Raw genomic sequence first — 24,841 nt, forward strand, 5'->3', positions numbered from 1 at the left:
GGAGTTAGTTTCAAGAAGCAGAGAGCATTCTAGACAGAGTACAGCCTATGTTAGAGCTTGATGGTAGGAGATGGAATGTCAGTATGGGAAAAAACGATAGAACAGTTGGATTAGAACTAGAGCACATGATGGGGAGTAATATGCAATCATCTAGAAAATAGGCTAGAGACAAGACTGCAAAGAGTTTTTTATGTCAAACAAAAGAATTTGCGTTATTTGAAAGGCAACATGGATTCACTGAAACTTCTTGAACAAGGAAATAACCTGTGCTTTTGGAACACCAATTTGGCAGCTTTTTACAATAGTACAGTTATGAAGTAATCTAGATTTGATGTGGCAAATTGGAGGCCAATGTTGATTTCTGAACAAGGGAATGATATGATCAAAGCAATATATTAGAAAGGGTAGTCTTACTCCTATATTTATGTTATGGATAGCTGAGAATAATTCATTCTAATCTTGGGTTTGTGATAGTATAAATTCAATTTAAATTGCATTCAATATTTATTAAGAGCTATCATATGCCAGGCATCATGGTAAAGACTGGAAGGGAATGTTCTACTATCTCAGAACAATAGGGTTAGGACTGAAAAAGACCTTAGAAATCATGTAGCCAAATAACTTCATTTATATATATGAGGAATATGAGGCTCAGAGAAGTTAAACCTAATGAGAATGAGGAAGGAGTTGAACACAGGTTCTCTCACTTCAAATCTATGTTTTTTTCTACTTTTCCTAGTATCACAAAATCATAAAAAAAAAAATTTAAATTACCAATGCCTGCCAAAAAATACATAAGTATGCATATATATATTAAATATATATATATATTTAATATATATATTCATGTACAAATTACCTTATCTAATAGCACTTAAGTTCCTTAAAGATATACCAAGATAAGATAAAAATGGGTGTATGTTTTGCACATAAAAGATCTTACTAAAAGCAAATTAGGCCAGCATAGAATAATAGTTTAACTGTCAGATCTATGAATAAGGGAAGAATTTAGGACCAAACAAGATATAAAGAGTCATGTGAAAAATTAAATGGATTATTTTGATTACATAAAATTAAGAAATTTTGCAACAACAAAACCAATGCAACCAAAATTAGAAAGAAAGCAGAAAACTGGGAGGGAAGGATATTTTAGAACAAATATCTCTGATGAAGGCCTTATTTCTCAAATGCATAAAGAGAAAGGAGTAAAAATTTAAAAGAATACAAATCATTCCCCAATTGATAAATGGTCAAAGTATATGAACAGGCAGTTTTCAGACAAAGAAATCAAAGCTATCTAAAATCATATAAAAATGTTCTAAATTACTATCGATTAGCAAAATGCAAATTAAAACAACTCTGAGGTACCACCTCACACCTATCAGATTAGCTAATATGACTAAAAAGGGGAAAATGGCAAATATTGGAGAGGATATGGGAAAACTGGGACATTAATGCATTGTTGGATTATCAATAACACTCCTATAATGTCTCTATTCCAACAGTTTTTAAAAGGAGGGAGGTAGGACCTATTTGTACAAAAATATTTATAGCAGCTCTTTTTTTATGATAAGAATTGGAAATTGAAGGAATCCCATCCATTGAGGGAACATATATAATGGTATATGATTGTAATAGAAAAGTATTGTGATATACGAAATAATCAGAATGATTTCAAAAAACCTGGAAAGATGTACATACATTGCTACAAAGTGAGCAAAATCAGACCATTATACACAATAACGCCATATTGTATGATGAACTATGAATATCTTGGCTATTCTCAGAACTATAATGATCCAAGACAATCCCACAAGATTCATGATGAAAACTGTTATCTGCCTCCTGTGGAAAAAACCTTAAATTGTCTGAATACATTCTGAAGTGTACTATTTTCACGTGTGTGTGTGTGTATGTGTGAGTGTGTATGTGTGTATGTGTGTGTGTGTGTGTGTGTGTGTGTGTTCCAGTCTTTTTGCACAAAATAATTAAAATGGAAATATTTTACATCACTGAACATTAACTTGAGAGGTAGGGATAGAATTTGGAATTTAAAACTTTTAAAGTAAAAACAATGAAAAAAAAAAGTTTTTACATGTAAGTGGGGAAATAAGCAGGTACTGTTTCAATTTTATCCCCAATGCTGACTCATATCATACTTTTAATAAATGTTTTTGACTGGTTGACACCTACCTTATTGGTCGCTAAAAGGAGTTCAGTAATTAAACACCAGAATTGTAGGAAATTATTGAATTAAAAACTAGATTGCTTAGAATCCTTTATGATTAGAACCCAAACCTATATCTTCAGAGATATAGGAACATGGCCTATTTTTTTATTTTTACAATAATGAAAGGGACTATTAACAGATTATGTTTGTCAATGGAGTCAGAAGACCTGAACTCAAATTCTTCTTGACACATAATACTAGCTATGTAACCAAATCAGAATAGGAACTAAACCTGTGATTTCATTGGTATGAGATGAGGAAATTGCCTCATCTACGCAGATTGGCATTTTCTTTGTACTTTATAATCTTAACAGAATTAGCTAGGACACTGACAGCCTATGTGATTTGCTCATGGTTAACAACCAACAAAACTAGAAGGTCTTGAACCCAAGGATACTTTAGTCTTCCAGGCCAGTTCTCTATCCCACTTTGTCACATTGCCTGTTGATTATATAAAGACAACCAAAAAACATTCCTTGTCCCCAAGTTTATCTTCTCCTTAGGTGCAGCAACAGATACCCAAGCTAAATAAAAAAAAATATACAAGATAAAAAGTATTGAGGAAAGCACCTAAAAATCTGAAACACACAAGTCACTTAATCTTTCAGCCCCGCTCCCCCTCAATAGCAAACATTTACAAAGTTTTAGGGTTCACTAAGTGCTTCTGCATGTACAATTGCGTAGTCAACTCAAATGACATTATTGAATCTATTTCTTGGCAAAGAGAACCAAGTTTAGGATTTAAAATTTTCTGTAGCACTAAGTTCCTACTTTGTGATATGTGAATACAAAGACAAAAATAGCCCCTACCGTCAAGGAGCAAATTCTAAGAGGAATCAATTGGTTAATAATTATGTATAAATAAGATACATACGGGATAAATTGGGGTGGGGTGAGGGTTGGTCTCAGAGGAAATTAAACTAAGTTTAAGAACTGGAAAAAACTTGCTGAAAGTGAGACTTGAAAGATGCTGAGAAAGCCAAAAGGTGTTCTTAAAAGTGAGTGAAAATCCCAGGAATGAGGGCCAGTCAGTGAGAATACCCGATTCTAGAAATGGAGTGTGTGTGTGTGTGTGGGGGGGGGGGGGGGGGGGGGTCTCTGCAAAGCTTCTTAAAATCAAGTCAAGAAACAAAGTGACTACTATGTGTCTGTACAGTACTAAGTGTTGGGATGCAAAAAAAAAAAGTCAAACAGTCCCAGCTCTGAAGTTGGCTCACAATGGGAAATGTGGTTTCGGCTAAAATGCTATTATAAATTCGGACATCCGCAACTCTAGCGCTCTCCCCCGTTTCCCCCACCCACACACAAAAACTATTGGCTTTAAGTAACTATTAAACGAAGATATGGGCTTTTTCTGGACTGTTCTAGCACTGCCTCCTCAGGAAAGAGTGCACCCAGCTTCCCCGCCCGCCTAGAATTGTTCCGAGACATCTTTTGCTGCCTGGGCGACGCCCAGGGCTGAGCCAGGACACGTGCCTGCGCTTCTCCGAAGAGGAGGGCTCCAATCCGGGGGTTGGATAACCCGGAGTCAAAGGAGCAAGCAAGGCAAAAGTCTGGCCGTTGCGGTTCTCGCGAGACCAGAGACTGCGGGGGCGGGAGAGAAGGCGGCCGTAGTGGTGGTGGCTGCGGGGGTGGGTGGTTCCTCAAAGAGTTCCTCCTTCGGACTGCAGCCAAAGTCCTCGCGCTGACACTTCCGCGAACATGGCGGCAAGTGCGCGGAGAGCAACTTTAATCGCGATTTGGGGCAGTCGTCTGCGTCGTGGCCTAGCCGAAGGTCGGCAGGCGCTTCTGCGGCCTGGTCCTCTGACTGCGGCTGTGACGGGGGCAGCGGTGGTAGGAGTAGGAGCGCTTTGGTACCAGGGACGCTTAGACCTCCCACCAGGCGATTACCTGACAGTTTTTGCGCAGGTAAGGCTGAACAGCCAGTTCGAGAGGATCCGCCCTGGGGGCGGAGCGTGAAGCGAGGGGCGGGACCTAAGGACTTGGGCAACTCGGGAAGTGCAGTCTTTCCTGCTCCCTGCCCCAAGGCAGGTTCTCAATTAATGCTTTTGCTGATTGATGGTTGGTCAGGCGATGGATCCAGTATGGCAGGCTAGAAAGGGATTAGAAAATAAGATAAAAGAGGGTGACATTTTTGCACGGTACCCTATACCTAGGATAAGGCTCCCCTAAAGCCCCGAGGACTCTAAGAAAGGCTGAATTTCATTATTTTAATGTTTCCCTTTCCCCTCTCACCGGACCTCCCTACATTGAAGTCTGTGGTCTCTGACTCACTGAGTAGTGAAAGAATAATAATCTTTTTATAAGCTAGTGATTTCTGAAAATGACACAGAAGTGCGGGGGGTAATTCATCAGAATTGAAAGTATTTGAAGTACATCTCCCCTTCTCCCCCATTCCCAGAGTTCTCTTAATCTATGAAAATAATACCACGGGTTCCGTCAGTGACATTTTTATACAAAAAAGGGCGCATCACTGTTAAATTCTGAAATAGTCTAGACTTATAATCATTTATTATATAAATATTAAGTCTACATTTTCCACATCCAAATGCGTGTTTTTGTTTTTATTTTAAAAAATCAAACCTGCTGACTGGATAAGGGAGGATGACAATTACAGGTTGCACCAAAAGTCAGTGCAGTTTTAAAGTAGGTTGAGGACTCCGTGACATAGTATTGGCATACAGGTCTAAAGTCAGAACAACTAGTTTTCAGGTACCGCACTTAGTCACTTACTCTGGATAAATCATTAAACCTCTATCTACTCAATTTCCTTCCCTGGAAAATAGAGATAATAGTACCAGGGTTATTGTGAGGATGAGATGAGATATTAGACCTTAAAGCACAATTAAATGCTAATTATAATCATCATCGTTAATATAAATCTACTAAGATTTTGGGGATTTCCTATGTATTTCTAAATGAAAGTGGTAGAAAAAGCAAAGAAAATAAAAGTTTTTAAAACAAGATGTCAAACTTTTAGTATTGTTGATTTTATTAACTACATCCCCCTTCAGGCTACCTCCTGACCTAAAATACTGAGACTAAAAATCTTGGGATAAACTGAATTCAGTGTGAAACTAGGTTTTACTGAATGCCAAAAGATGAAAGGAGTAAAAAGGGAAAAGGTTTAAAATTAAAGATAGTTTGTTAATAGAACAAGTTTTCCAGAAAGCATAGTGAAAAGGACAAGCAGATTTAATGTGAGGTGAAGGAGTTAGAATTGGTTTAAGGGATGTTTGTGGGAGTTTTCGGGATGGAGAAGTTAGAATTGAGGGGGATGGGAGTGAGTGAGTTGTTGAGGTTAAAATTGACAATTCAACAGTTCAGAATCACTAGGATGAGGAGGTAGGAATGTGTTTACTATTGAGGAATGAGTCCAGGTGGATTATCTGTGGTTGGAGTGAGGTTCATTCTGCTCTTTTTTTCCACTTCTGTTTTCCACTTCTGAACAATAATGGATATTCTTTGTACAGGAGGTGTCTTTAAAAGACAAGTAAAAGTAAACATTTTCAAAAGAAATGTTGTTATATTTTTTCTATTTGCATTGTATTTATTTTTACTTAGCTTCTCTAGGAGACACCTATAAATTTGCATACACCTGAAAGTTTTCTTTTCTTTAAAAATTTTCTTATACTTCTTCTGGATCTTGTCTTTGGCACTTTCTTGGGAAGGATAAAAACAACAAGATTATGTGAACAAGAACTTTGATACTTCTTAGCACCTCCTACTATCCTCATCTGAATGTCACTAAAAGGGAAATAGTTAAATATACTTCCACATGGAGGATTTATGCTCTCAAAAAATTTAATGAGTGCATTATTGCATTATTAAGTTTCACAGAACCTTTGCTCATAATAATACAGTAAAGTATATTATGCCTATTTTAAATGTGAAGCAAAGCTAAAATGGTTAAGTAATTTTCTTGTGTCCCATAATATCTGTATCCATGCTTTCCATGTTGTTAGATCCACTCTCTTCCTTTGGTCTACCCACCAAAAGGAAAATCCAAACAAATCCTATGAAACACTTATTTTTGGTAATAGATCAAAATATCAACCAATGGAGACATTTGGGTGGTCATATTTTTTTTGTTTCATTTTGGTTTTTTTAACTAGTAGGAAATGTGATAAGAAGTACCTCTTCTTTTCTTCCATAGCTAGATTTCATAGTATTCTGCTTCTGACAGTTCTGATCACAGGAAACAAATCTTCAGATTTCTCTACCACTCCCTTTGCCTATTCACAATTAGTTTGGAATGCATGTTAAATTTGTTTAATTATCCATGGTAATAGATAGGAATGGTATAAATAAACGTATATAATTTAAAACCTTCATTTTAGTGCAGAGTCACCACCAAACATTTCTTCAGTTAATAAGCCTTCATAATATTTGACAGAAATGAAATTCTTTGTTGTGCATTTTTCTTGCTCATACATGGCCAAAAGATAGAAGATAGGTGAAAAAAGAGATTATCTGTAAACGGATCATTTGCAGTGAATTATGAGATTATATGGTGGCTGTTTAAATACTATATGAAGCCATATTAAAAGGAGTCACACTTGAATCAAAAAGAAGTAAAACAAAAAGTTTTACTAATTTAAAGTTTTTTTTTCAAGATCTTGTAAGGCATTGATTCTGGTTTTGACTATTTCTATTCACTAGTTTTTGTTCTTTTTTAAACATTTCCTTTTTGTTTTCTCTTAGGTTTCATATTTTTAAAAAATATTAATTTGACAAATTTATTTTGTCCTAGAAGATTTTTTGTTTACAGTGAATCCAATTCAATATGATGAGGTTTAGATTTGAGGTACCCAAATGAAATTAGGGTTTCTGGTCTAGTAGCAGGTTCGGGGTTTAGGGAGTCAAATGGAGCTCCTCTGCAACCCCTCAGAATTCCGCGCAGGGGTAGGGAGTTACATGAAGTCTAGTGGCGGGGTAAGCAGTTCTCTGTAAAGGAATTTACAGACCCAAAAACCTAGATTGATAAAAGAGGTTTATTATGGGGATTGGAAGTAAAGTTAAAATCTAGTTAAGAACATAGGTAAAGAGGTTGGCACTGGAAACATTATTCCAGTGGGCAGAAGCTCCTAGGGGTGCCAAGAGGGCTGGGGCGTTTGGAACCTCTGCAAAGAGAGGGCTCCAGCTTGGCTCTTTTTATAATGAGAGATTTAGCTAAAGGGGCCTGTGGGTGGAGTCCAAGTTGCTCAGATCCAGTGGGGGCTGGGACAAACCTGATTGCCTATTGGAATTCAAAGGGGTGCTTTTGACTAGGATTTGTGAATCAAAAGGTCCCAGCTTCTTGAATTGATAATCCATCAGCCAGAAGAGGTTGGGAGTAATCTACAAATCAATCTGAAAGGATCTCAAATCAGTTTCTTAAAGGGACCACACCCCGCTTCAAATAGATATTTATTAAATATCTTTTAGTGCCAAATGTTGGGGATAAAAACACTAAAATGAAATAGTCCCTCTCTTCAAGTAGCTTCCATTGTTCTTGTGGGAAATCGTGTACAAAGAAGTAAATACCAAATGTATACAAAATAGACAATAATTTTGGGATAAAGGAAACTAATAAGTAGGGATTCAGGAAAAGCCTCATGCTAAGACTTGACCCTGGAAGGGAGCTTACAAATCCAAGAGGTGAAGGGGAGAAGGGCAGGTTGTGCAAAGGCTCTGAAACAGTAGATGAAGCAGCATGTTTGAGAAATGGTAAGTAGACCGGTTTGTCTAGCATTAAAAGTACATGAAAAGGAATAATGATAAATCAGTCAGGAACAATAGACTAGAACTTGATTAGGAAGACTTCAAGTGTCAGGCAGGGAAGTTTGTATATATTTTATTCCAGAGGCCATAGGAGCGTGACAGACCTATGCTTTTAAGAATTTTAACTTGATGTTTTGAGTCCAGTTTGGATCTTGACTTGAGTTTGAATCAGAGAAAGAAGACACGAGGCAGGGAGAACAAATGAAAGATTAGAAGACTATTGCAGTATTCCAGGTGAGAGTTGATGAGAGCCTTAATTAGGTAGTTTCCTTGTTACTGGACAGAAGAAAACAGGGCATGGAGATAGGATCCACAAAATTTTGGCTACTGATTGGGATGTTAGGGGGAAAGGAATAATTGAGATTATTAACCTGTATTACGGAATGGGTAGGATGCTCTTGACAGAAACAGAAAAGTGAGAAGGAGGAAGGCTGAGTTTGGAGAAAAAGAGTCCTTTTTTGGACTTTGCAGAGTTTGAATTGCCATTGAGACATCCCATTGGAAGTGTTTAGCAAGCAATTGCAATGATGAAGCAGAAGCATATGAGGACTGGCTCTGTAAATATTAGAGTTGTATGCATAGAAATTATGGTTGATTCTATGAAAGCTGATGTAATCACATTTCTAAAAGTGATTTTACACTTACTATCTATTTCATATGGAACCTGTATAGAGTGGGTATTATTCCTTTTTTTACAGGTAAGGAAACTGAAGCTCAGATAGATGAAGGTAAATCTAAATCAGTCATTCACTGTGAAAAACAAATTAGACAAGAATATTAACTGTCTTACATAGCCAAGACCCTCTGCCTTTAGTAGCATTCTCTGTAAGGCTACTGAATGGTACTACAGAAGATTTGCCTGAGGTAATGAATCAGGGTAATACACAAAAAACTATTCCCCTATCCCTTCCCCTTACCTCATAAGAGGAGAAAAACCTTGTGGGTAATGTCTTAACAAATTGGTGAGGAGGGTATCTCAGGATGAGCAAAACAACCCTAAATCGGCCCATGCCATCCCCAGAACCAAAGAATTGCAGAACTGGAAGGAATCTTACTTATATCTTTTAGTCAAACTTCATTTTACAAAGGAGGAAACTGAGGTCTAGAAAAGAGGAGTGAAATATTTGCCTGAGGTCACACATCAAATTAATGACTAGAAGCCAATTGTATGGATTGCCCATCCAATATGTTTTTTACTATGCCACTTTTTCCTCCTTTGAGAATAGGCCCTCCTCTTAGGCACATTTTATATTGCTTGGATTGCTGGCCAATGAAGGCTGGCTTATGTTACCTTTAGGATAAAATATAAATTTATAGATTTTAAATTTTAAGCCCTTCACAGTTTAGTTCTTAATCTGCTTTTTCATTTTTCATACCCTCTGGGTTCCAGCCAAACCTATTTGCTCTTCACTCTTGCCTGGAATATACTTCTCACTTCCATTTATAAGATCTTATTTAAAGGCTCATTTCATGTGCTGCCACCTACATTTTTAAAATGTTCCATGGTCTTCTTAGTTGTTAGTATTCTCCTTCTCTGGCTCATACTATTTTATATTTATGTATTTGCTAAATCATAGATTTAGAGATGGAAGAGCCATACACTTAGCTCCAATGTCTTGATTTTTACATGAGGAGGATAAGTAACTTACTAAGAGTCAAACAGGATAGTATGTAAATGAACTGGGATTTCAAAGCAGTCCTCTGTTTTCACTCTGACCCTGTGTCCAATATTCTTTCCATTCTATCAGCTGCTTCCTATGTAGATTGTAAGCAGGGCAGAGTCTGGTTTCCCTTTGTTTTATTTAAATCTCCAGTAATTTGAAGATAGTCGGTACTTAAATGCTTGTTAATACACCTGAGTCACAGAATTTTTGGTGTCCTTACATTTCCTATGTTTAAAGATTAGCATGTTCCCAGAACTTGTGAAGGAGTTAGGCCTGATAGCATGATTAACTGACACCAGGTGTAAAGGCTGCCCTTAAATCTGCTCTAATGTTCCTTCTTTCTCTACTTCATAGTTGGCACATTTTAGGGGTACTTTCCCATGCTTAGAACAGTTTTGTCTAGTTTCTGTATTTAGTCATCCTTAGTCTGATTTATTACCCTACTTAGCTAAACCCTGATACTAAAAAGCTTGTTTACTTTTTTTGGAGGGGGGTGGAGGTTGGGTTTTTAGTGGGGTTGCTGAAGCGATTGGGGTTAAGTGGCTTGCCTAGGGTCACACTGCTAAGACATGTTAAGTGTCTGAGACCAAATTTGAACTCAGGTCCTCCAGACTTCAGGGCTGGTGCTCTATCCATTGCACCACCTAGCTGCCCTGTTTACTTGTTTTTTTAATCACTGTGACAGATTCTTAAAGTTGTTCTTAGTAGAAAATTTTATGAGTTTGAAAACTTGCAGTTACCTTACTGGTAAGGTTTGTCTCTAGGCCTATGGATTCTGAACTTTTATGTAGCTATTACCTATCTTTTAGGTGGGAAAATCTTTTTTAACACTTCGCACTTTTTGTAAATGAATCTGTTCAAAGTCATTTTGCCTTCTTTTTTATCCATATACAACCTTATTTTTAAATTAATAAATTTTAATTATATGATAAAAAATGTTTTGATAATTAGTTATTTTTCAGTTGTGTCTTACCCTTTGTGCCATTTGGGGGATTTCTTGGCAGAGATCCTGGAGCTGATCCAGCTCATTTTACAGATGAGGAAACTGAGGCAAACAAAGGTTAAATGACTTTGCCCAAGGTAACACAGCTAGTAAGTATCTGAGGCCACATTTGAATTCAGGTCCTCTTGGCTCAAGAACTGGCATTCTTTCCACTACACTACCTAGCTGTCCCAATAAAAATGTATAAAATAACAAATAATTGCTTCATGGCATTTACTGTTATCAAATCAGACTAAGAAATAGATGAAAGGGATGTTAGAAGTCACTGTCTCATTTTGCAATTTTCTCAATTATAACAGAGCCCAGAACAAGTAAAGTGATTTGCTTAAAGTCACATGAGTAAAAAAATGAATCAAAATTTAAACCCAGGACTTTTGATTTTAAATTCAGCACTCTTTCCACCAAACTGTGCTACTTTCCGAGAGCAGTAACATTGGAGGATGGTAGGCTATCCCAGCTCAATCTTTAAAATTGGTGGGAGAAAGTTAAAAGTATTGACTTGTTTCCAGCTGTGCAATAGGGTAGGGCCTAGACAGGCTATCACCTCACTCCCTCTGAGTCAGCTCTAATCCCAGGAAACTTCATGGGCAAAAGGGAAGAGTTGAAAGAGGAATCTAGAAGATCCAGAATATCAGTGGGACCAGGTCCAAGGGGTGGGTGGCATGGGTTGAAGGTTGTGTGTATGCTGCTATATCCTAGTAGATACAATGCAGTGTCTCACATGCCACTACTCCCCCACCCCCCTCCCACAGCCCTTGCCCACTGGTGACCTGGAGTAATTCTTGTGGTCATAACAGATGCACCATAACTCATGCTCAGTATATATACTTGTTGTAAAATGTTAATTGATTGTGAAGTTGCTGTTTTTACATTACCTGAGTAAGTTTTCATGTTTTATTTTGAATTATGGCAGCATGTCTTCAAGGTTATGAAGCTTTTTAAAAAAAATTTACTAATTTACAAATTATAAGTATTTTAGGAAGTTACCATTGAAAGTTAAAGTCAAACAAAATTCTTGGAAAAGAAAAATAAAAATGTTGTGACTAATAAAATAGTTGTAATACTGAGTTCTCTTATTTTTACATACTTTAGATATATAATTTTTTTCTGGCATCAGCTTCAAATCCTTACTGTATTTCTATTAGAAATTTTAGTAATGTTTAGTAAATATTAATAATTTGATTTCAATCATGCATGAGCTTTCTGACAGCTCTTTACTAGAAGTTTCCTCAAAATCTCCAAAGACACACTAGTATCCACTTAATTCTGTGAATTAATAGATTTTAATTTGATTTACTTCTTCTAGTAATACAACTTACATATATTGTCAGTATCATAAAGTAGTAGCTTTCTAAATCAAATATTTTTGTTGAGTTATTTTTTAAATAAAATTTATAAGTTATCTAAACTCATAATGAAAATCTAAACAATTGCTCTGTTATAATTAGAAAAATGCCATTGTTAGATACATATACATGTATATATACTTGCAGCTTATGTATATTTTAATTTGTGTTAATGTAGAAATTCAAAATTAATTTATAAGGAAATTAAAACTAATCTTAGATGGTAAACTTTTAGAGGGTAAGGCTTATGTCAGTTAAATCTGCTTTGTATGGTCTCATGAAAATACTTTTCATCAGAGATATTAACAATAGCTAACATCTCTGTTGCTTTTTACCATTTATAAAGTGCTTTGTACATATTATTTGATCTTCATAACAGTAATGATGTGTAAGTAATAGGAGAATTATTACCTTACTTTATAAATGAGCTTAGAGAAGTGAATTTGCCCAAAATCATAAACAGAACTGACATTTAAATGCCTGTGGGTTTAAAATTCAATTTTTTAAAAAAAATTTAAACAAATACAAAATTGGAAAAGAAAAAAATTGCTATATGCACAGCAGAACATGAGATGATTCAAAATATAATACAATATATTTCCATTTCAAGAAAGCCTGCAAACAATACATACTACCATAGTATATTCAAAGCTATCTTTTATTGGCTTCCTTATAGAATTTCTTTTGTTCTCTGCTGTGAACTTACTTTTTTTTCTCCTTCCTCTATTCCCCTACCCCAAGAAGGCAACAATTAAATACAGACATACATATAAAAATGTATATATACACATATATATGTACATATACACATGCATACATATACAGATATCCAAAATTATATACATATATATATACATACATTCATATGCATTTATGTAAGACTGTTCTGTGCTTGTTTGTCCTTCATAAATCCAAGTCTTTTCTATATTTTTTTAAGTCCAACTTATCATTTCCTTCAATACAGCAATATTCTAATCTTATACTGTCTATAGTTATTTTATATAGTCTAAAACAATATTGATTAATATGGCTGATAATTTCCCTATCTTTCTCTTTTGACTAAATCTATTTTAACTTTGACTTTGAAATCATTACCACCTCTGCTTTTTTTAACCTAATAAATTCTTCTCTTGATTTTTATTTTGTTTGTGTATATCTTATTTTCTAACCCTTCTGACTCCTCTGCTTTATTTCTACCTACTGCCTTGCCCTCCTATTATTTACTGTACCCTACCTCCAAAGAACCCTCCCTTATCTTCTCTCCCAATCCTTTCCTCTTGCCCTCTTGTTTCTGTCTGAATTTAGAAGACTTTTATAGCCTTCCAAATATATACATACATGTATATGTATTTCGAAGGCTATAAAAGATGTAAGTAGGGTTCTTTTTAAAAATACCTATTTATTTATTTCTGAATTTAGAAGAATTTTATATTCTTCCAAATATATACATACATGTACATGTATTTGGAAGTCTATAAAATTTGTGAGCAAGGTTCCTTCTAAAAATACCTATTTACTTCTAAATTTAGAAGACTTTTATACATATATATGTATGTGTGTATGGTTCCATCTTTAACCCATTCTTTATGAAAGTAGGGTTCCATCCTCCTCCTCCCCATCTAGTTCATGTTTCCTACAGTTTTGCTTTTTAGAATTGCAGCATATTCAGCTCTACCCTAGTCTTTCTTTTAAACTATTTACTTATTAATGGCGATTTTAGACAAATAATTTACATTTCCATGTATAAAATATAGTTTGTCCTTATTGTGTCCCTTGTAATTAGTCTTTGATATTTACCATATATTTCTTAGAACTTGCATATCAAATTTTTTATTAAATGCAAGTCTTTTTGCAACAAAATCCTGAAAGTCTGGCAATTCATTAAATATTCTTTTTTTGTTATTGTTCAGGATTATGCTCGACTTTGCTGGGTATGATATTTTGGCCACAAACCCCCAATTCTTTTGTTCTTTGATATACAGTGTTCTAGGACTAGTAGTCTCTTAATTTAGCCACTGCTAGGTCTTGTATGATTGTAATTGTGGCTCTGCTGTTTTTAATTTTTTTTGGTCTTGTCACTTATAATATTTTCTCCTTGACCTAGGGGTTTCAGAATTTGGCTATGATATTCCTGTAGATTTTCCTCAGAAGATCTCTTTTAGGTGATGATTGGTAGATTTTTTCTATTTCTACTTTCCCCTCTTGTTCTAACATTTCAGGACAATTTTCTTTAATCATTTCTTGTATTATTGTATCAAAATTCTTTTTTCTGATCATAGCTTTATGATAGTCCTGTTTTTTATGGTATCTTTTCTTGATCTGTTCTCTAGTTCCATTATTTTTCTTATGAGATGTCTCATTCTCTTCTATTTTTAAATTTTTTTATATTTTATTATTTCTTGGTCTCTTAAAACTTCACTAGCTTCTCTTTGCTCAAGTCTAGTTTTCTAGCGAGTCCTTTTCTTACTTAAGATTCTAGATCTCCTTTTCTTTTTTTTTTTTTTTTAGATCTCCTTTTCTAGTTAGTTGACTTTTCATCATCTTGTTTTTCTTGAGTTGTTCTTATTTCTAATTTTTCCTTAATCTTTCACACTTGATTTTTAAAGTCTTTTTTTTAAGTTCTTCTATTAATTCTTTTTGGGCAGATGATAATTTGACATTACTCTTTGAGGTAAAAGGGTTAGTTTGTTTGTTTTGTTATTTCAATATCCTCCTCTGAAGACAAATCCCAATATCCTAAGTTACTATTCCCATAGTAAGTTTCTATGATTAGGTTCCTTCTCCTTTGCCTGCTCTATTTTTTTTTTTTTTTTTTTAAATAGCAATTTGTTAGTATAATCAAGTGTAATTCTGGAGTGTGGGGGAATGGTGTTTCTGTCCTCAGGTATTTCTTTGGTTTTGCTCCCTCTTAATCTTTTAAAAGATTTATCTCTTTTTGGAGCTTCAAAAGGAGAGGACATTTTGGAAACTATTAGATAGTTATTGACTGAATTGAAATACAAAAAAAAAAAAATTAAAACTTTTCAAAAGTTTTTTTGCTTTGATTTTTGAATCAAAAATTAAAACAGATTGTCAGTCTTGTTTCTACTATTATTAATTATTCTTAATTAATTTTATTGCTTTATAGCTTTATTCATATAATAATTTGAACATCCAAAATTATGAAACAAATAAAGGGATAACTCATAAAATGATTCTTTACAAGAGTTTTTTCAAATGCTACATTTTAAATGGTTTAGTTTAAAACTTTTTTTAAATGAAATAAAATCTACTTACCTAAAAAATTGATTTATATACTTTACAAAGCAGTTTTCAATTTTTAAGACCCCTAAACTTTTTTTTAACAAATTCTTGATATCTTTAAAGAGCTCTTAGTTATGTGGGTTATTATATCTATCAGTATTTATAGTATTAAGAATTAAATTTAATATTTTTTATAGAAATTGTTTTGACTTTGCAGAGACCCTGAAAGGATCCTTGGGATCCTTTAAGAACTGCTGTTTTGCAGGAATATATTCACTGAAAGGGATTGGGGTGGAGGAGGAAGGAGGGGGAGAAGGAGGAGGAGGAGGAGGAGAGAGAATGTGTGTGGGTGGTGTGTGGGTGTGGGTGTGTGGGTGGGTGGTGTGTGTGTGTGTGTGTGTGACTACCTTCATCAATGCAGACCTGGAACACATTTCTAATTTATCCTTTTTTAGAGAGTTGCCAGGGCCATTAAAAGGATAAGTCTAGTCAACAAATATTTTTAGGCGTTTATTATATGTCAGGAAGACAAGAAAGATAAGAAACAAATAGAAGCCAAAAAAAAAAAAAAATGAAGACAATTCCGGTCCTTAAGGAGCTTACATTTTAATGGGGGGAAGAAAGACAACATATTACCTTACCTGTAATCTTATATCAGACCCAGGTCATCCTGACTCACTAAAATGAACATTAAACAAATTAAATTAAATTAAACATTAAATGAATATTAAAAAGAGAACTGGCCTTGGATTCAGAAGACCTAGGTTCTAGGTTACTAGCTTTGTGATAGTGTGGAAATAATTTAACTTTTCAATGTCACAAATAACTTTCTAAGATTATAAGTTACACAGGAATTGTATATCTATGTATTTAAGGAACTTGGTTTACTGGGGATTTCCTGCATGGATAAAATTATAGATTCAGACCATGTGTTACCCACTCCTTTCCCAAAATATAGACAGACACATGGGTTCATACATACACACACATATACATACACATATGTTGTTTTATGTTTTACATGTGTTCCTGAAAAGTATGTTCATTAACTGTAAGCATTTGTAAATGTATTATTTACAGCAATCACATAGCTCCTTTCATAAAGAATATAGATTTTCATGGAACTTATAACTATATATATATGTCAGTGCAGATAGAGAATGTTTACTGAGGAAATTTAACATTTTTGATGTCAAAACCTACTAAGAAAAGAGACTGTGAAGGATTGTACATATATAGAGAGTAATAGTTATCCTTATTATTTTTAATTATATTGGGCTGAAACTGCATTGAAATCCATTTTTCTTCATGTTTCTCTCCAGCTCTCTCCTAGTAAACCAATATTGTATACAGTGATTTCAACTAAATTGCTTTTGAAAACCAACACTTAGAAATAAATTAGAGGGAGTGCTCTCAAAATGGAGGGGGAGGAAATGTGGAAAATTACTTTCTTTTGATCAAAGTCACAGAATTTGAGAGATGAAAGTAACTTAAGTCATCTAATTCTACCCATGCCTCCAAAAGGATCCCTTTTTACTGAAAGTCACACTCTCCTTTCTTTTCCTCCCTCCAATTAGCTCATTCCACCTTCTAATTTCTTTAATTGTTAAGCATTATGAAGAGGGGCTTTTCCTAGTAATGGGAGATTAATTTTTGCTTTCTAAATGACTATATGTATTTTATATTTCTCACCTAGTTTTGCCTCATAGGAAAAAAAGAAGTGACTGATCTAGAATTAAATGGGAAGTTCTAAGAAGTAAAACTAATGTTTTCATAAGGAAACTTTTAGACTATAAAAAGTAGAGGAACTTCTCAAAACGTTAAAATTACAGATTCTAGATATAATGATATACTGCTGATATAAAGATTAAGTTTCAAAATTTATGTCCTAGGTAAAAAGTTTGTGAGCCAACTCTCATTTGAGACTTCTAGCATTAGAAGGACTAGACACATTAATTGAAAACTCCTTCCAAAAATTTTTATAACTTAAAATTTTTTTCAGCTTTGTCTTATTATATAAAAACAAATCTACTACATCATTTCCTACAGCATAGTCCTTTAAAATAGTCTTGAATTTCAGTTCTAGTAGTAGCCAGGCATAAGTTTGCTAAATGATGTCTAGCCTCCAAATCCCAGCAGCATACCCAGACTAGTGGAACTATATATTAGGACCTCAATGACCAAAACACAGGGCCACTTAAGTATGAAAAGTTCTTGGCTTGAAAAGGCCACGTGCAGGTCACTTCTCCAGGGAAAGACTGTTATTCTCAATAATAAGGTAACGGGTTTTCTACCAAACATCCTGTAATGAGGTGGATAGTTTGAACAACCCTAATCAGTAATTATTGAGACTTCTCTGTTGGCTTTTATGGGTTGTTATCTGCCTGCTAGGATTACAGATAGGTAGAAATGCCTTATGGGAAGCTTTGCTTAAATGACATTGGGGATAAACAGTGCCACGTGGGTGGTCTTTACTATGGGAGTCATTTGCTTGGTGCTTTTAAGAGTAGATGTGGCCCTTTTCTACATTCATGGAGTTGACACAAGCTGGCCTAAAATCTGGACCCATATGCAGGACCTAAAGAGTTTTGAGTTATGCAAGAATATTCTCATTTTTGAGTATAATAATCACATAAAGGAAAATTAAGAATTAACCATTTAGACATTATCTCTTAGATTTTAAATTTTTCTCCAAAGTATTTAATTGTAATATCATCAATAAAATGATGACACAGCACTCCTCCTCAGATTTTGTGTTCCTTAAACCTTTCTGCAACATTTGATACTATTGACTACTTCTTCCTTTCTTATTTTCCATTTTGTCATTTTCTCTGAGTTCTCTAATCTCTGACCATTCCTTCTTGATTTCCAATATTGGTTTTTCTTTCTATCCCTTACTGTGAGCATCTTCCAAGACTATCTTTGACTTTTGCCTTTTCTCTCTATCCTTTCTCCTTTGCCAGGATCATCCATTCTTATGACTTTGATTATCAATTGTAGGCAGCCTATATTTTCAATTCCTAGCAGGTTTGTGTGTGTGTGTGTGTGTGTTTATATTCTTTGTTAAGGGCAATTGTTAGGGTTTGAGGGAACAGTCTTCCCTGGGAAAGAGATGATGGCTAAAATCTTAACATGAAAGGATAAACTAGAGGTTTTCAGATAATCCAGAATTATTCAAATCCAAATCCAAAGGCTGAGGATTAAAGCAGTAGTACTTCCAGTTCTGGGGAAACAGCCTAGAATTATAACACACACACACACACACACACACACACACACACACACACAATTTTGCTCTGCTATATCATCATGCCTGTTAGACTTACTATTCAGCTGAGCACCAGACCTGCTAGACTTTTCCATCTCATTTCTCTACATTTTCGTGTCATAACTTTAGAGCCTAACTCAGAAAGTATTGATAAAGATGCTATTGCTGTTGTTGTAACACTTGAATCATTCATAACACTTTGTGCCCAAGTCTGATTAGCTTGCTGCATGGCCCAATATAAACAAGACTTCTCTATGCTATCCACATCAGGAACAAAGGCTACCATAAATATGTAGAGAAGGCCATTTGGAAACACCAGACCTACTTATCACACTGATTTACCATAAAGAATTTTCTCTTTTTCTTTCCCCTATAGTTAGCTCTGTATAGGGTAGTGTAATGAGTCAATCTCAAACATCAGAAATGGAATTCTATTTCTACCTATTTTTAAGTATAGCCTACGTGCCATTTCTGAGTGGGACAGTAATTCATGCATTCTCCAGGTCTACTATATGCAGCTGTTGCTTGCTGAGCCCACATTTCAATTATCCTGATTTCTTTGATAAGGTAAAATTCTGATCATCTTGTCAACGGCCAAGTCTTCTCAGGTGTGTCACTGAAGTATCTCTAGCATCGGTCTCCTTTCTGTTCCCACTATTGTTGCCCTGATTTTGACTCTCATTGTCTCTTAACTAGACTGTTATAATAACTGACCTCTTTCTATGACATCCAAGGGGATCAATCTGTGAAACACTGTGTAAATAGAAATGAAAGGACTTGGCAACCAATTGCATATAGGGAGTAAGAAAGGGAAGAAGGTTTTGAGTATATGTGACAAGGAGAATTATGAGTTGAGAACTCAGAAAAAAGGAACGTTTGGAAAACAGGAGCATTTGATGATAAAGATAATGAGTTCTTTTTAATCTTGTTCAGTTTGAGGTGTTTCCAGGTGATATAATATTCAGTAAGCATTTGTCAGTGATGTCAGAAGATGACAGCACTCATAATTAAATTAGAACAAGCCCATTCCTACCTCTGCTCACTGATATCTTTTTTCCCTCTTGAAGACACAGCACAGATAATTTATCCATGATGCCTTCCCTGATCATAGACATAATGATCCCTCCCTCCTTAAAGATTTCATGACATGCTGTTGAGATCTCTTATGTAAAGTTCTCCTTGGGACTCTCCCCTGGTTTTCTTCATACTTATCTGAGCACTCCTTTGTCTCCTTTGCTGGATACTCTTTGAGATCACACTCATCATGAGCCCTCCTCTCTTCTTTCTCTAAACTACTTAATTTGATTATTTTACAAACTCCCATGAATTTAATTACCAGATCTAGGTTGATAGAGGTGTTGGTCCTATCCTTTCCCAAACTCTACTGACCTCCTGTCTCATATCTCCAAATATTTTTCAAATGTTTGAACTGAAATTCAGTAGACTTCTAAACTCAGTATGTCTAAAACTGAACTCTACCTTCCACTAAACCCTCTCTTCCCCAACTTCCCTATTACTTATAGAACATCCATCCAATCCCTAAGATTCTGAACCCAATAGTAACCCTGGACTCCTCACCCCTTCTCACCTCTCCATATCCAGTCTATTGTCAGAGCCTATTGATTTCCACCTTTTCAGCATTTCTCAAATACCCCTCTCTTTTCTCCTCTTACATTGCCACTACTTTGATGCAGGCCTTCATCACCTCATGCCTAGATTATTGCAATAGCATGATAGTGGGTCTGTTAGCCTGAAGTCTCTCCCTATTCCAGTCCATTCTCTATTTAGCTACTAAAATGATTTTCCTAAAACAAATTTCTGGTCATATCACCCACCTACTCATCAAACTCCAGTGGCTCCCTGTTGCCTCCAAAATCAAATATAAAATGTCCTGTTTGGCTTTCAAAAACATTTATAGCCCAATTCCCTCCCACTTTTCCATACTCTTCAATCCAGTAGCCTCTCTCTTTCATAAATAAAACCTCTTTCTCTAGATTCTGGGCATTTTTTTCTGGTTTTCTCCTATGCCTTGAATGCTTCCTTTGCTCTTAACACTGACCTTCCCAACTTCCTTTAAATCCCAATTGAAACCTTTTTCCAACCTCTAATTCCAGTGCCTTTACTCTGTTAATTATTTCCTCCTTATTTCCTGTATATCGTTTGCTTTGTATATATTTGTTTGCTTGTCTCCCCCATTAAATTGTAAACTCTTTGAAAGCAGAGATTATCTTTTGCCTCTTTTTGTATCCCTAGAACTTTGCACAGTGCATAACACATAATATGTGCTTAATATATATTGATTGATTAATACATATTGAAATTCCAGCATGGCTGGATGTCTGATATCTGAGAACTAGAATTTGGTGAAGCTTCTTACCAGATTGGATGCAGCAACTTTCAGAGACTATTTATTTACTAAGATAGTATGGCAATAGTAGATGTACTGAACTTAAAATCAAGAGACAGGGACTTTTTAAGTCCAGCCTCTGATATTTACTAGCTGTGCAACTATAGACAAGTCTGAGATTTAGAGCCAGAAGACTCCTTAGAGATCATCTAGTATATATAGATGAGGAAACTGACCTTTAAATGGGTTAGGTGATATGCTCATCGTCATACAGATGGTCAAAAGCAGAACTATGATTTTAACTTCTTGGTTCCAATACCTCTGCAACAACCTTGTGAACTTAAAATCTCTGAATTTCAGTTTCTTCATAGCTAGTGGAAATTATAATACCTGTAACTCCCATTTCAGTAGGGTATGATCTGAAGATCAAAGTTTATAAGATATATAAAGTTCTGTCAACTATATTTTTAAGGCATAGAGGGAGGCAGTTATTTTCTATGAGTTCCACAACTACATGTAGCAGCTAGGCAATGCAATGGGCAAAGCACTAATCCTAGAATCAGTAAGACCTGAATTCAAATGTAGCCTCAGACTTGCCAACTGTGTGACTTTGGAAAAATCATGTAACCTCTGTTTGCCTCAGTCTCCTAAATTGCAAATTTGAGATAATAAAAGCACCTGCCTCTCAGGGTTTTTGTAAGGACCAAATGAGACAATAATTGTAAAAAAATTAGGACAGTCCCTAGCACACGAGTAAATATTTAATAAGTATTTATTGTTTAATTTATATTCTCCCTTCCCCACATACATGTATCAACAAAATTGAAGTATTTATAGATAAATATCTGAGAAAAGATTTGAACATAGGTATCCTGAGTAACTCTAGTACTCTTTCCACTATATCCCCCATCCCTATTATAGTGATATTTCCTTATAGTTATTTATATACATATATTCACACACATATGTACTTGTCATACCCACTTAGCAGTATGCTCCTTGATAGCATTATTGTGAAGTAAGCATTTTTGTATGCCACAGTGCCATACAAATGATATTTAAAAGAATTTAGGGGGGAAAAATCTATGTTTACTATATTTATGATTTTATAAACATTGTTCATGACCCTACAAAGCATTTGTCCTTTCATATTGAAAAAAGCCTATTTTTCTAAGGAATGATTGAGAGAAATAATGAGTCAAAGAGGGGAATTACTTTTAGAAACAGTGGAAAATCATTTAAATGTATTTAAAATTGATCTATGAATGTGGTAAAGTGTGTTAACCACTCCTTGGGCCTATGAGGATTAGTCTTTCCTAATCAACTCCTAAAGTTTTATTGCCCAAAGATACCCCAGGAGAATAGCTAGTATATAGATAATTTTACTTTATTCCTCCAATTTACCATGTTAACTATTTTTGGTTATAATTTCAGTGGAGTAAGACTGAGTGATGAAGTTTGTACCTTATTTTTTAACTCTCAAGTGAGAATATTAATATAATCAAACTTCTTTTTGGATAAAAACATATATAACAATTCATCTTCACCTAATGGGATATAGTGAAGTAATCAAAGATCTTTATCAAAGATGATTCCTATTAACTACTAACAAATGCTTATAATGGCAGTCCTTGGGTAGTGTTTTTAAAGTTGCTTTATACTTGCATGTCAAGGCCCAGCTTCCTATTTCCCAAAAGATTAAGATGATTGTAATGACTAATGTAGGTTTGCCCTTGTTCTTTTAAGGTATTAACGTTACTTCCTGCCTACATAGCCTAAAATTACTATTACTAATGTCTTGATCAACCCTCACTCACAAACCCTCTTCTCAGATCATCTTCTCAACTTACCCCTGTAGTATATGAGAATGGCAAGAGACTATGAGAGTTCACTGTCATAGAATCTTAGAATTGGAAAGCATTTTAGAGGTCAACATTGCTCTTTGGGGCCAAGTAAAACAAATCTAATACTGTTTTTACCTAACAGACCTTTAATACTTTAAAAAATGACCTCAAATTTTTCTTCTTCAAATTAAATAATCATTTTTTATCATCATGTAACATAATTTCAAGTTATGCTTAACCATGCTCTTTCATCTTCTCTGAAAGCTCTCCAGTTTTTTAATATTTTTCTTAAATTGTGGCATTCAGAACTGAAAAGACTTATTTAGATGTAGTGAGACCAGGGCAGAGTACCATGACATCACATTCTTTGTCCTGCACACTATGCTTCTCTTAGCTTACTATTCCATTCCTTTTTTTAATGTCATGCCATACTTCTAACTCATAACAAGATTGTAGTCCACTAAAACCATTTTTTCCCCCAAATTAAACTTTTCTGTCCAGTCACATAGCCCCCATTTTGTATTTCTAAAGCTGATTTTTTGAATCCAACTAAAAGATTTTACATGTAGCCTTATTAAATTTAATCTTTTTAGATTACACTTGTTGAAACCTTCTAAGTTGACATTGCAAAAATTACATCTCTTTCAATTTAGCCATTCAATTAGTTCCAAAAAAATCTCATCTTTTATCCAAAATCTTTCAAAAGTCACTTATGTCTCAGTAGCCATACCCATCAACTCTTTCAGTACTATGTGATGTAGTTTATGTGGACCAATGGAGAGATGTTACTTACCTACTTAGGTAGGTCCCCTACTTATCTTGAGTATAATAAACACCCTATTGACCATTTTTGTCACATAAAGAATGGGGACTGGAAGAGAATTGAGACCAAAAGAAAACAGATGGGCAGTCCATGCAGTTTGACGAAGTGTATAGTTAGTCATACACATTTCATATGTATACAATCATATATACATATATAACACCATTTTCTTGCAAAAATCTGTTTGAGTGGGATGGTGTTGAGGAAGTAACATCAACAGTTTATGTCATTGCAGTTTCAATTTGGATCAAAGATAACTACTTGAGAGATAATAATCACATTTTGTTGAGTTATAAGGATGTCAAGCAATCAGAAATTTAGGAGATTTTGATGGCTGAATATTTATTCACTTCATTTTCTAAAGCGGAAGAAAAATTGTTTTAATTAAAATTTGGATTCAATTTCATTTTTAATACTAACTTCCAACAATACTCATATATATATATATATATATATATATATATATATATATAATACAACAATTACTCATATTTCTTAATTTTTGTTGTGCATTTAATGAGATGATCATAGTTGAGGGGGATCATTTTATGACGTGCAGCACCAAGCAGTTGTTTATTATAGTTAGAAAGTGCAGGCCAAAGATTTTAAGAGACTTTTCTCAGCTGTTTTTTATCTATTAGAATAAATATTACAGGCTGGAAATCCTTTGTTGGAATGCATATGGTCATTCTTAATCTTCAACAACTTGATGTAGTTTACTTGACTTTTGAAGTATCCCACTGTAATTTAGATTGAACATTGTTCAGTTTAATTTAATAAGAATGTATTAAACATCTGCTTTTTGCAAGGTATTCTAGTATGTTCTGGGAACACAAGGATTAAATAAGATGTAGTCTTTGAATGCTATTAAATGCATGGCAGAAGTTGTTCATAATAGGAGGAAATCTGAGTGATTCAAGAGGGAAAGGATCACTTCTATTAAGAATAATAAGGGAAGCTATTATGGATGAAATGGCACTTGCAATAGACATTAGCAAAATATTTCAGAATTTGGTGCTAATAATGGAATTATATTCTAAGGATGGGTAGGAAGGAAAAGAGTGTGAAAATGAATAGAAGTGAAAGAGGTAATCCAGTTTGGCTACACATAGACTATGAAGGAAAATACTGTGAAAAAAGTCTAGGAAGCCATTGTGTTCTAATCCTAGGTTTGTGTTCTAGTTTTTTGTTTGTTTGGTTTGGTTTAGTTTGGTTTTTTAGCAATGTGAGGCAATGATCAAACCCAAGCTGTGGGAAGAGTAGTGATTTTTCTTAGTCAAGCATCTAATTAGAAATGTTTCAGGGAGCTA

At 34.7% G+C, this 24,841-nt stretch overlaps 1 protein-coding gene across 1 annotated transcript in view; it reads left to right on the forward strand.

The window, feature by feature from the left end:
• Nucleotides 1–3,804: 3,804 nt before the first annotated feature.
• The window catches only part of MICU2 (mitochondrial calcium uptake 2), a 170,239-nt gene continuing 149,202 nt past the window's right edge, over nt 3,805–24,841 (forward strand). Inside the window, exon 1 of the mRNA XM_051990680.1 lies at nt 3,805–4,138. Coding sequence (XP_051846640.1) covers nt 3,932–4,138 — 207 coding nt within the window. The 5' untranslated portion in view covers nt 3,805–3,931. The remainder of the gene's footprint in view (nt 4,139–24,841) is intronic.

The sequence above is a fragment of the Antechinus flavipes genome, chromosome 3 (genome assembly GCF_016432865.1).
Source record: "Antechinus flavipes isolate AdamAnt ecotype Samford, QLD, Australia chromosome 3, AdamAnt_v2, whole genome shotgun sequence".
Classification (NCBI taxonomy): domain Eukaryota; kingdom Metazoa; phylum Chordata; class Mammalia; order Dasyuromorphia; family Dasyuridae; genus Antechinus; species Antechinus flavipes.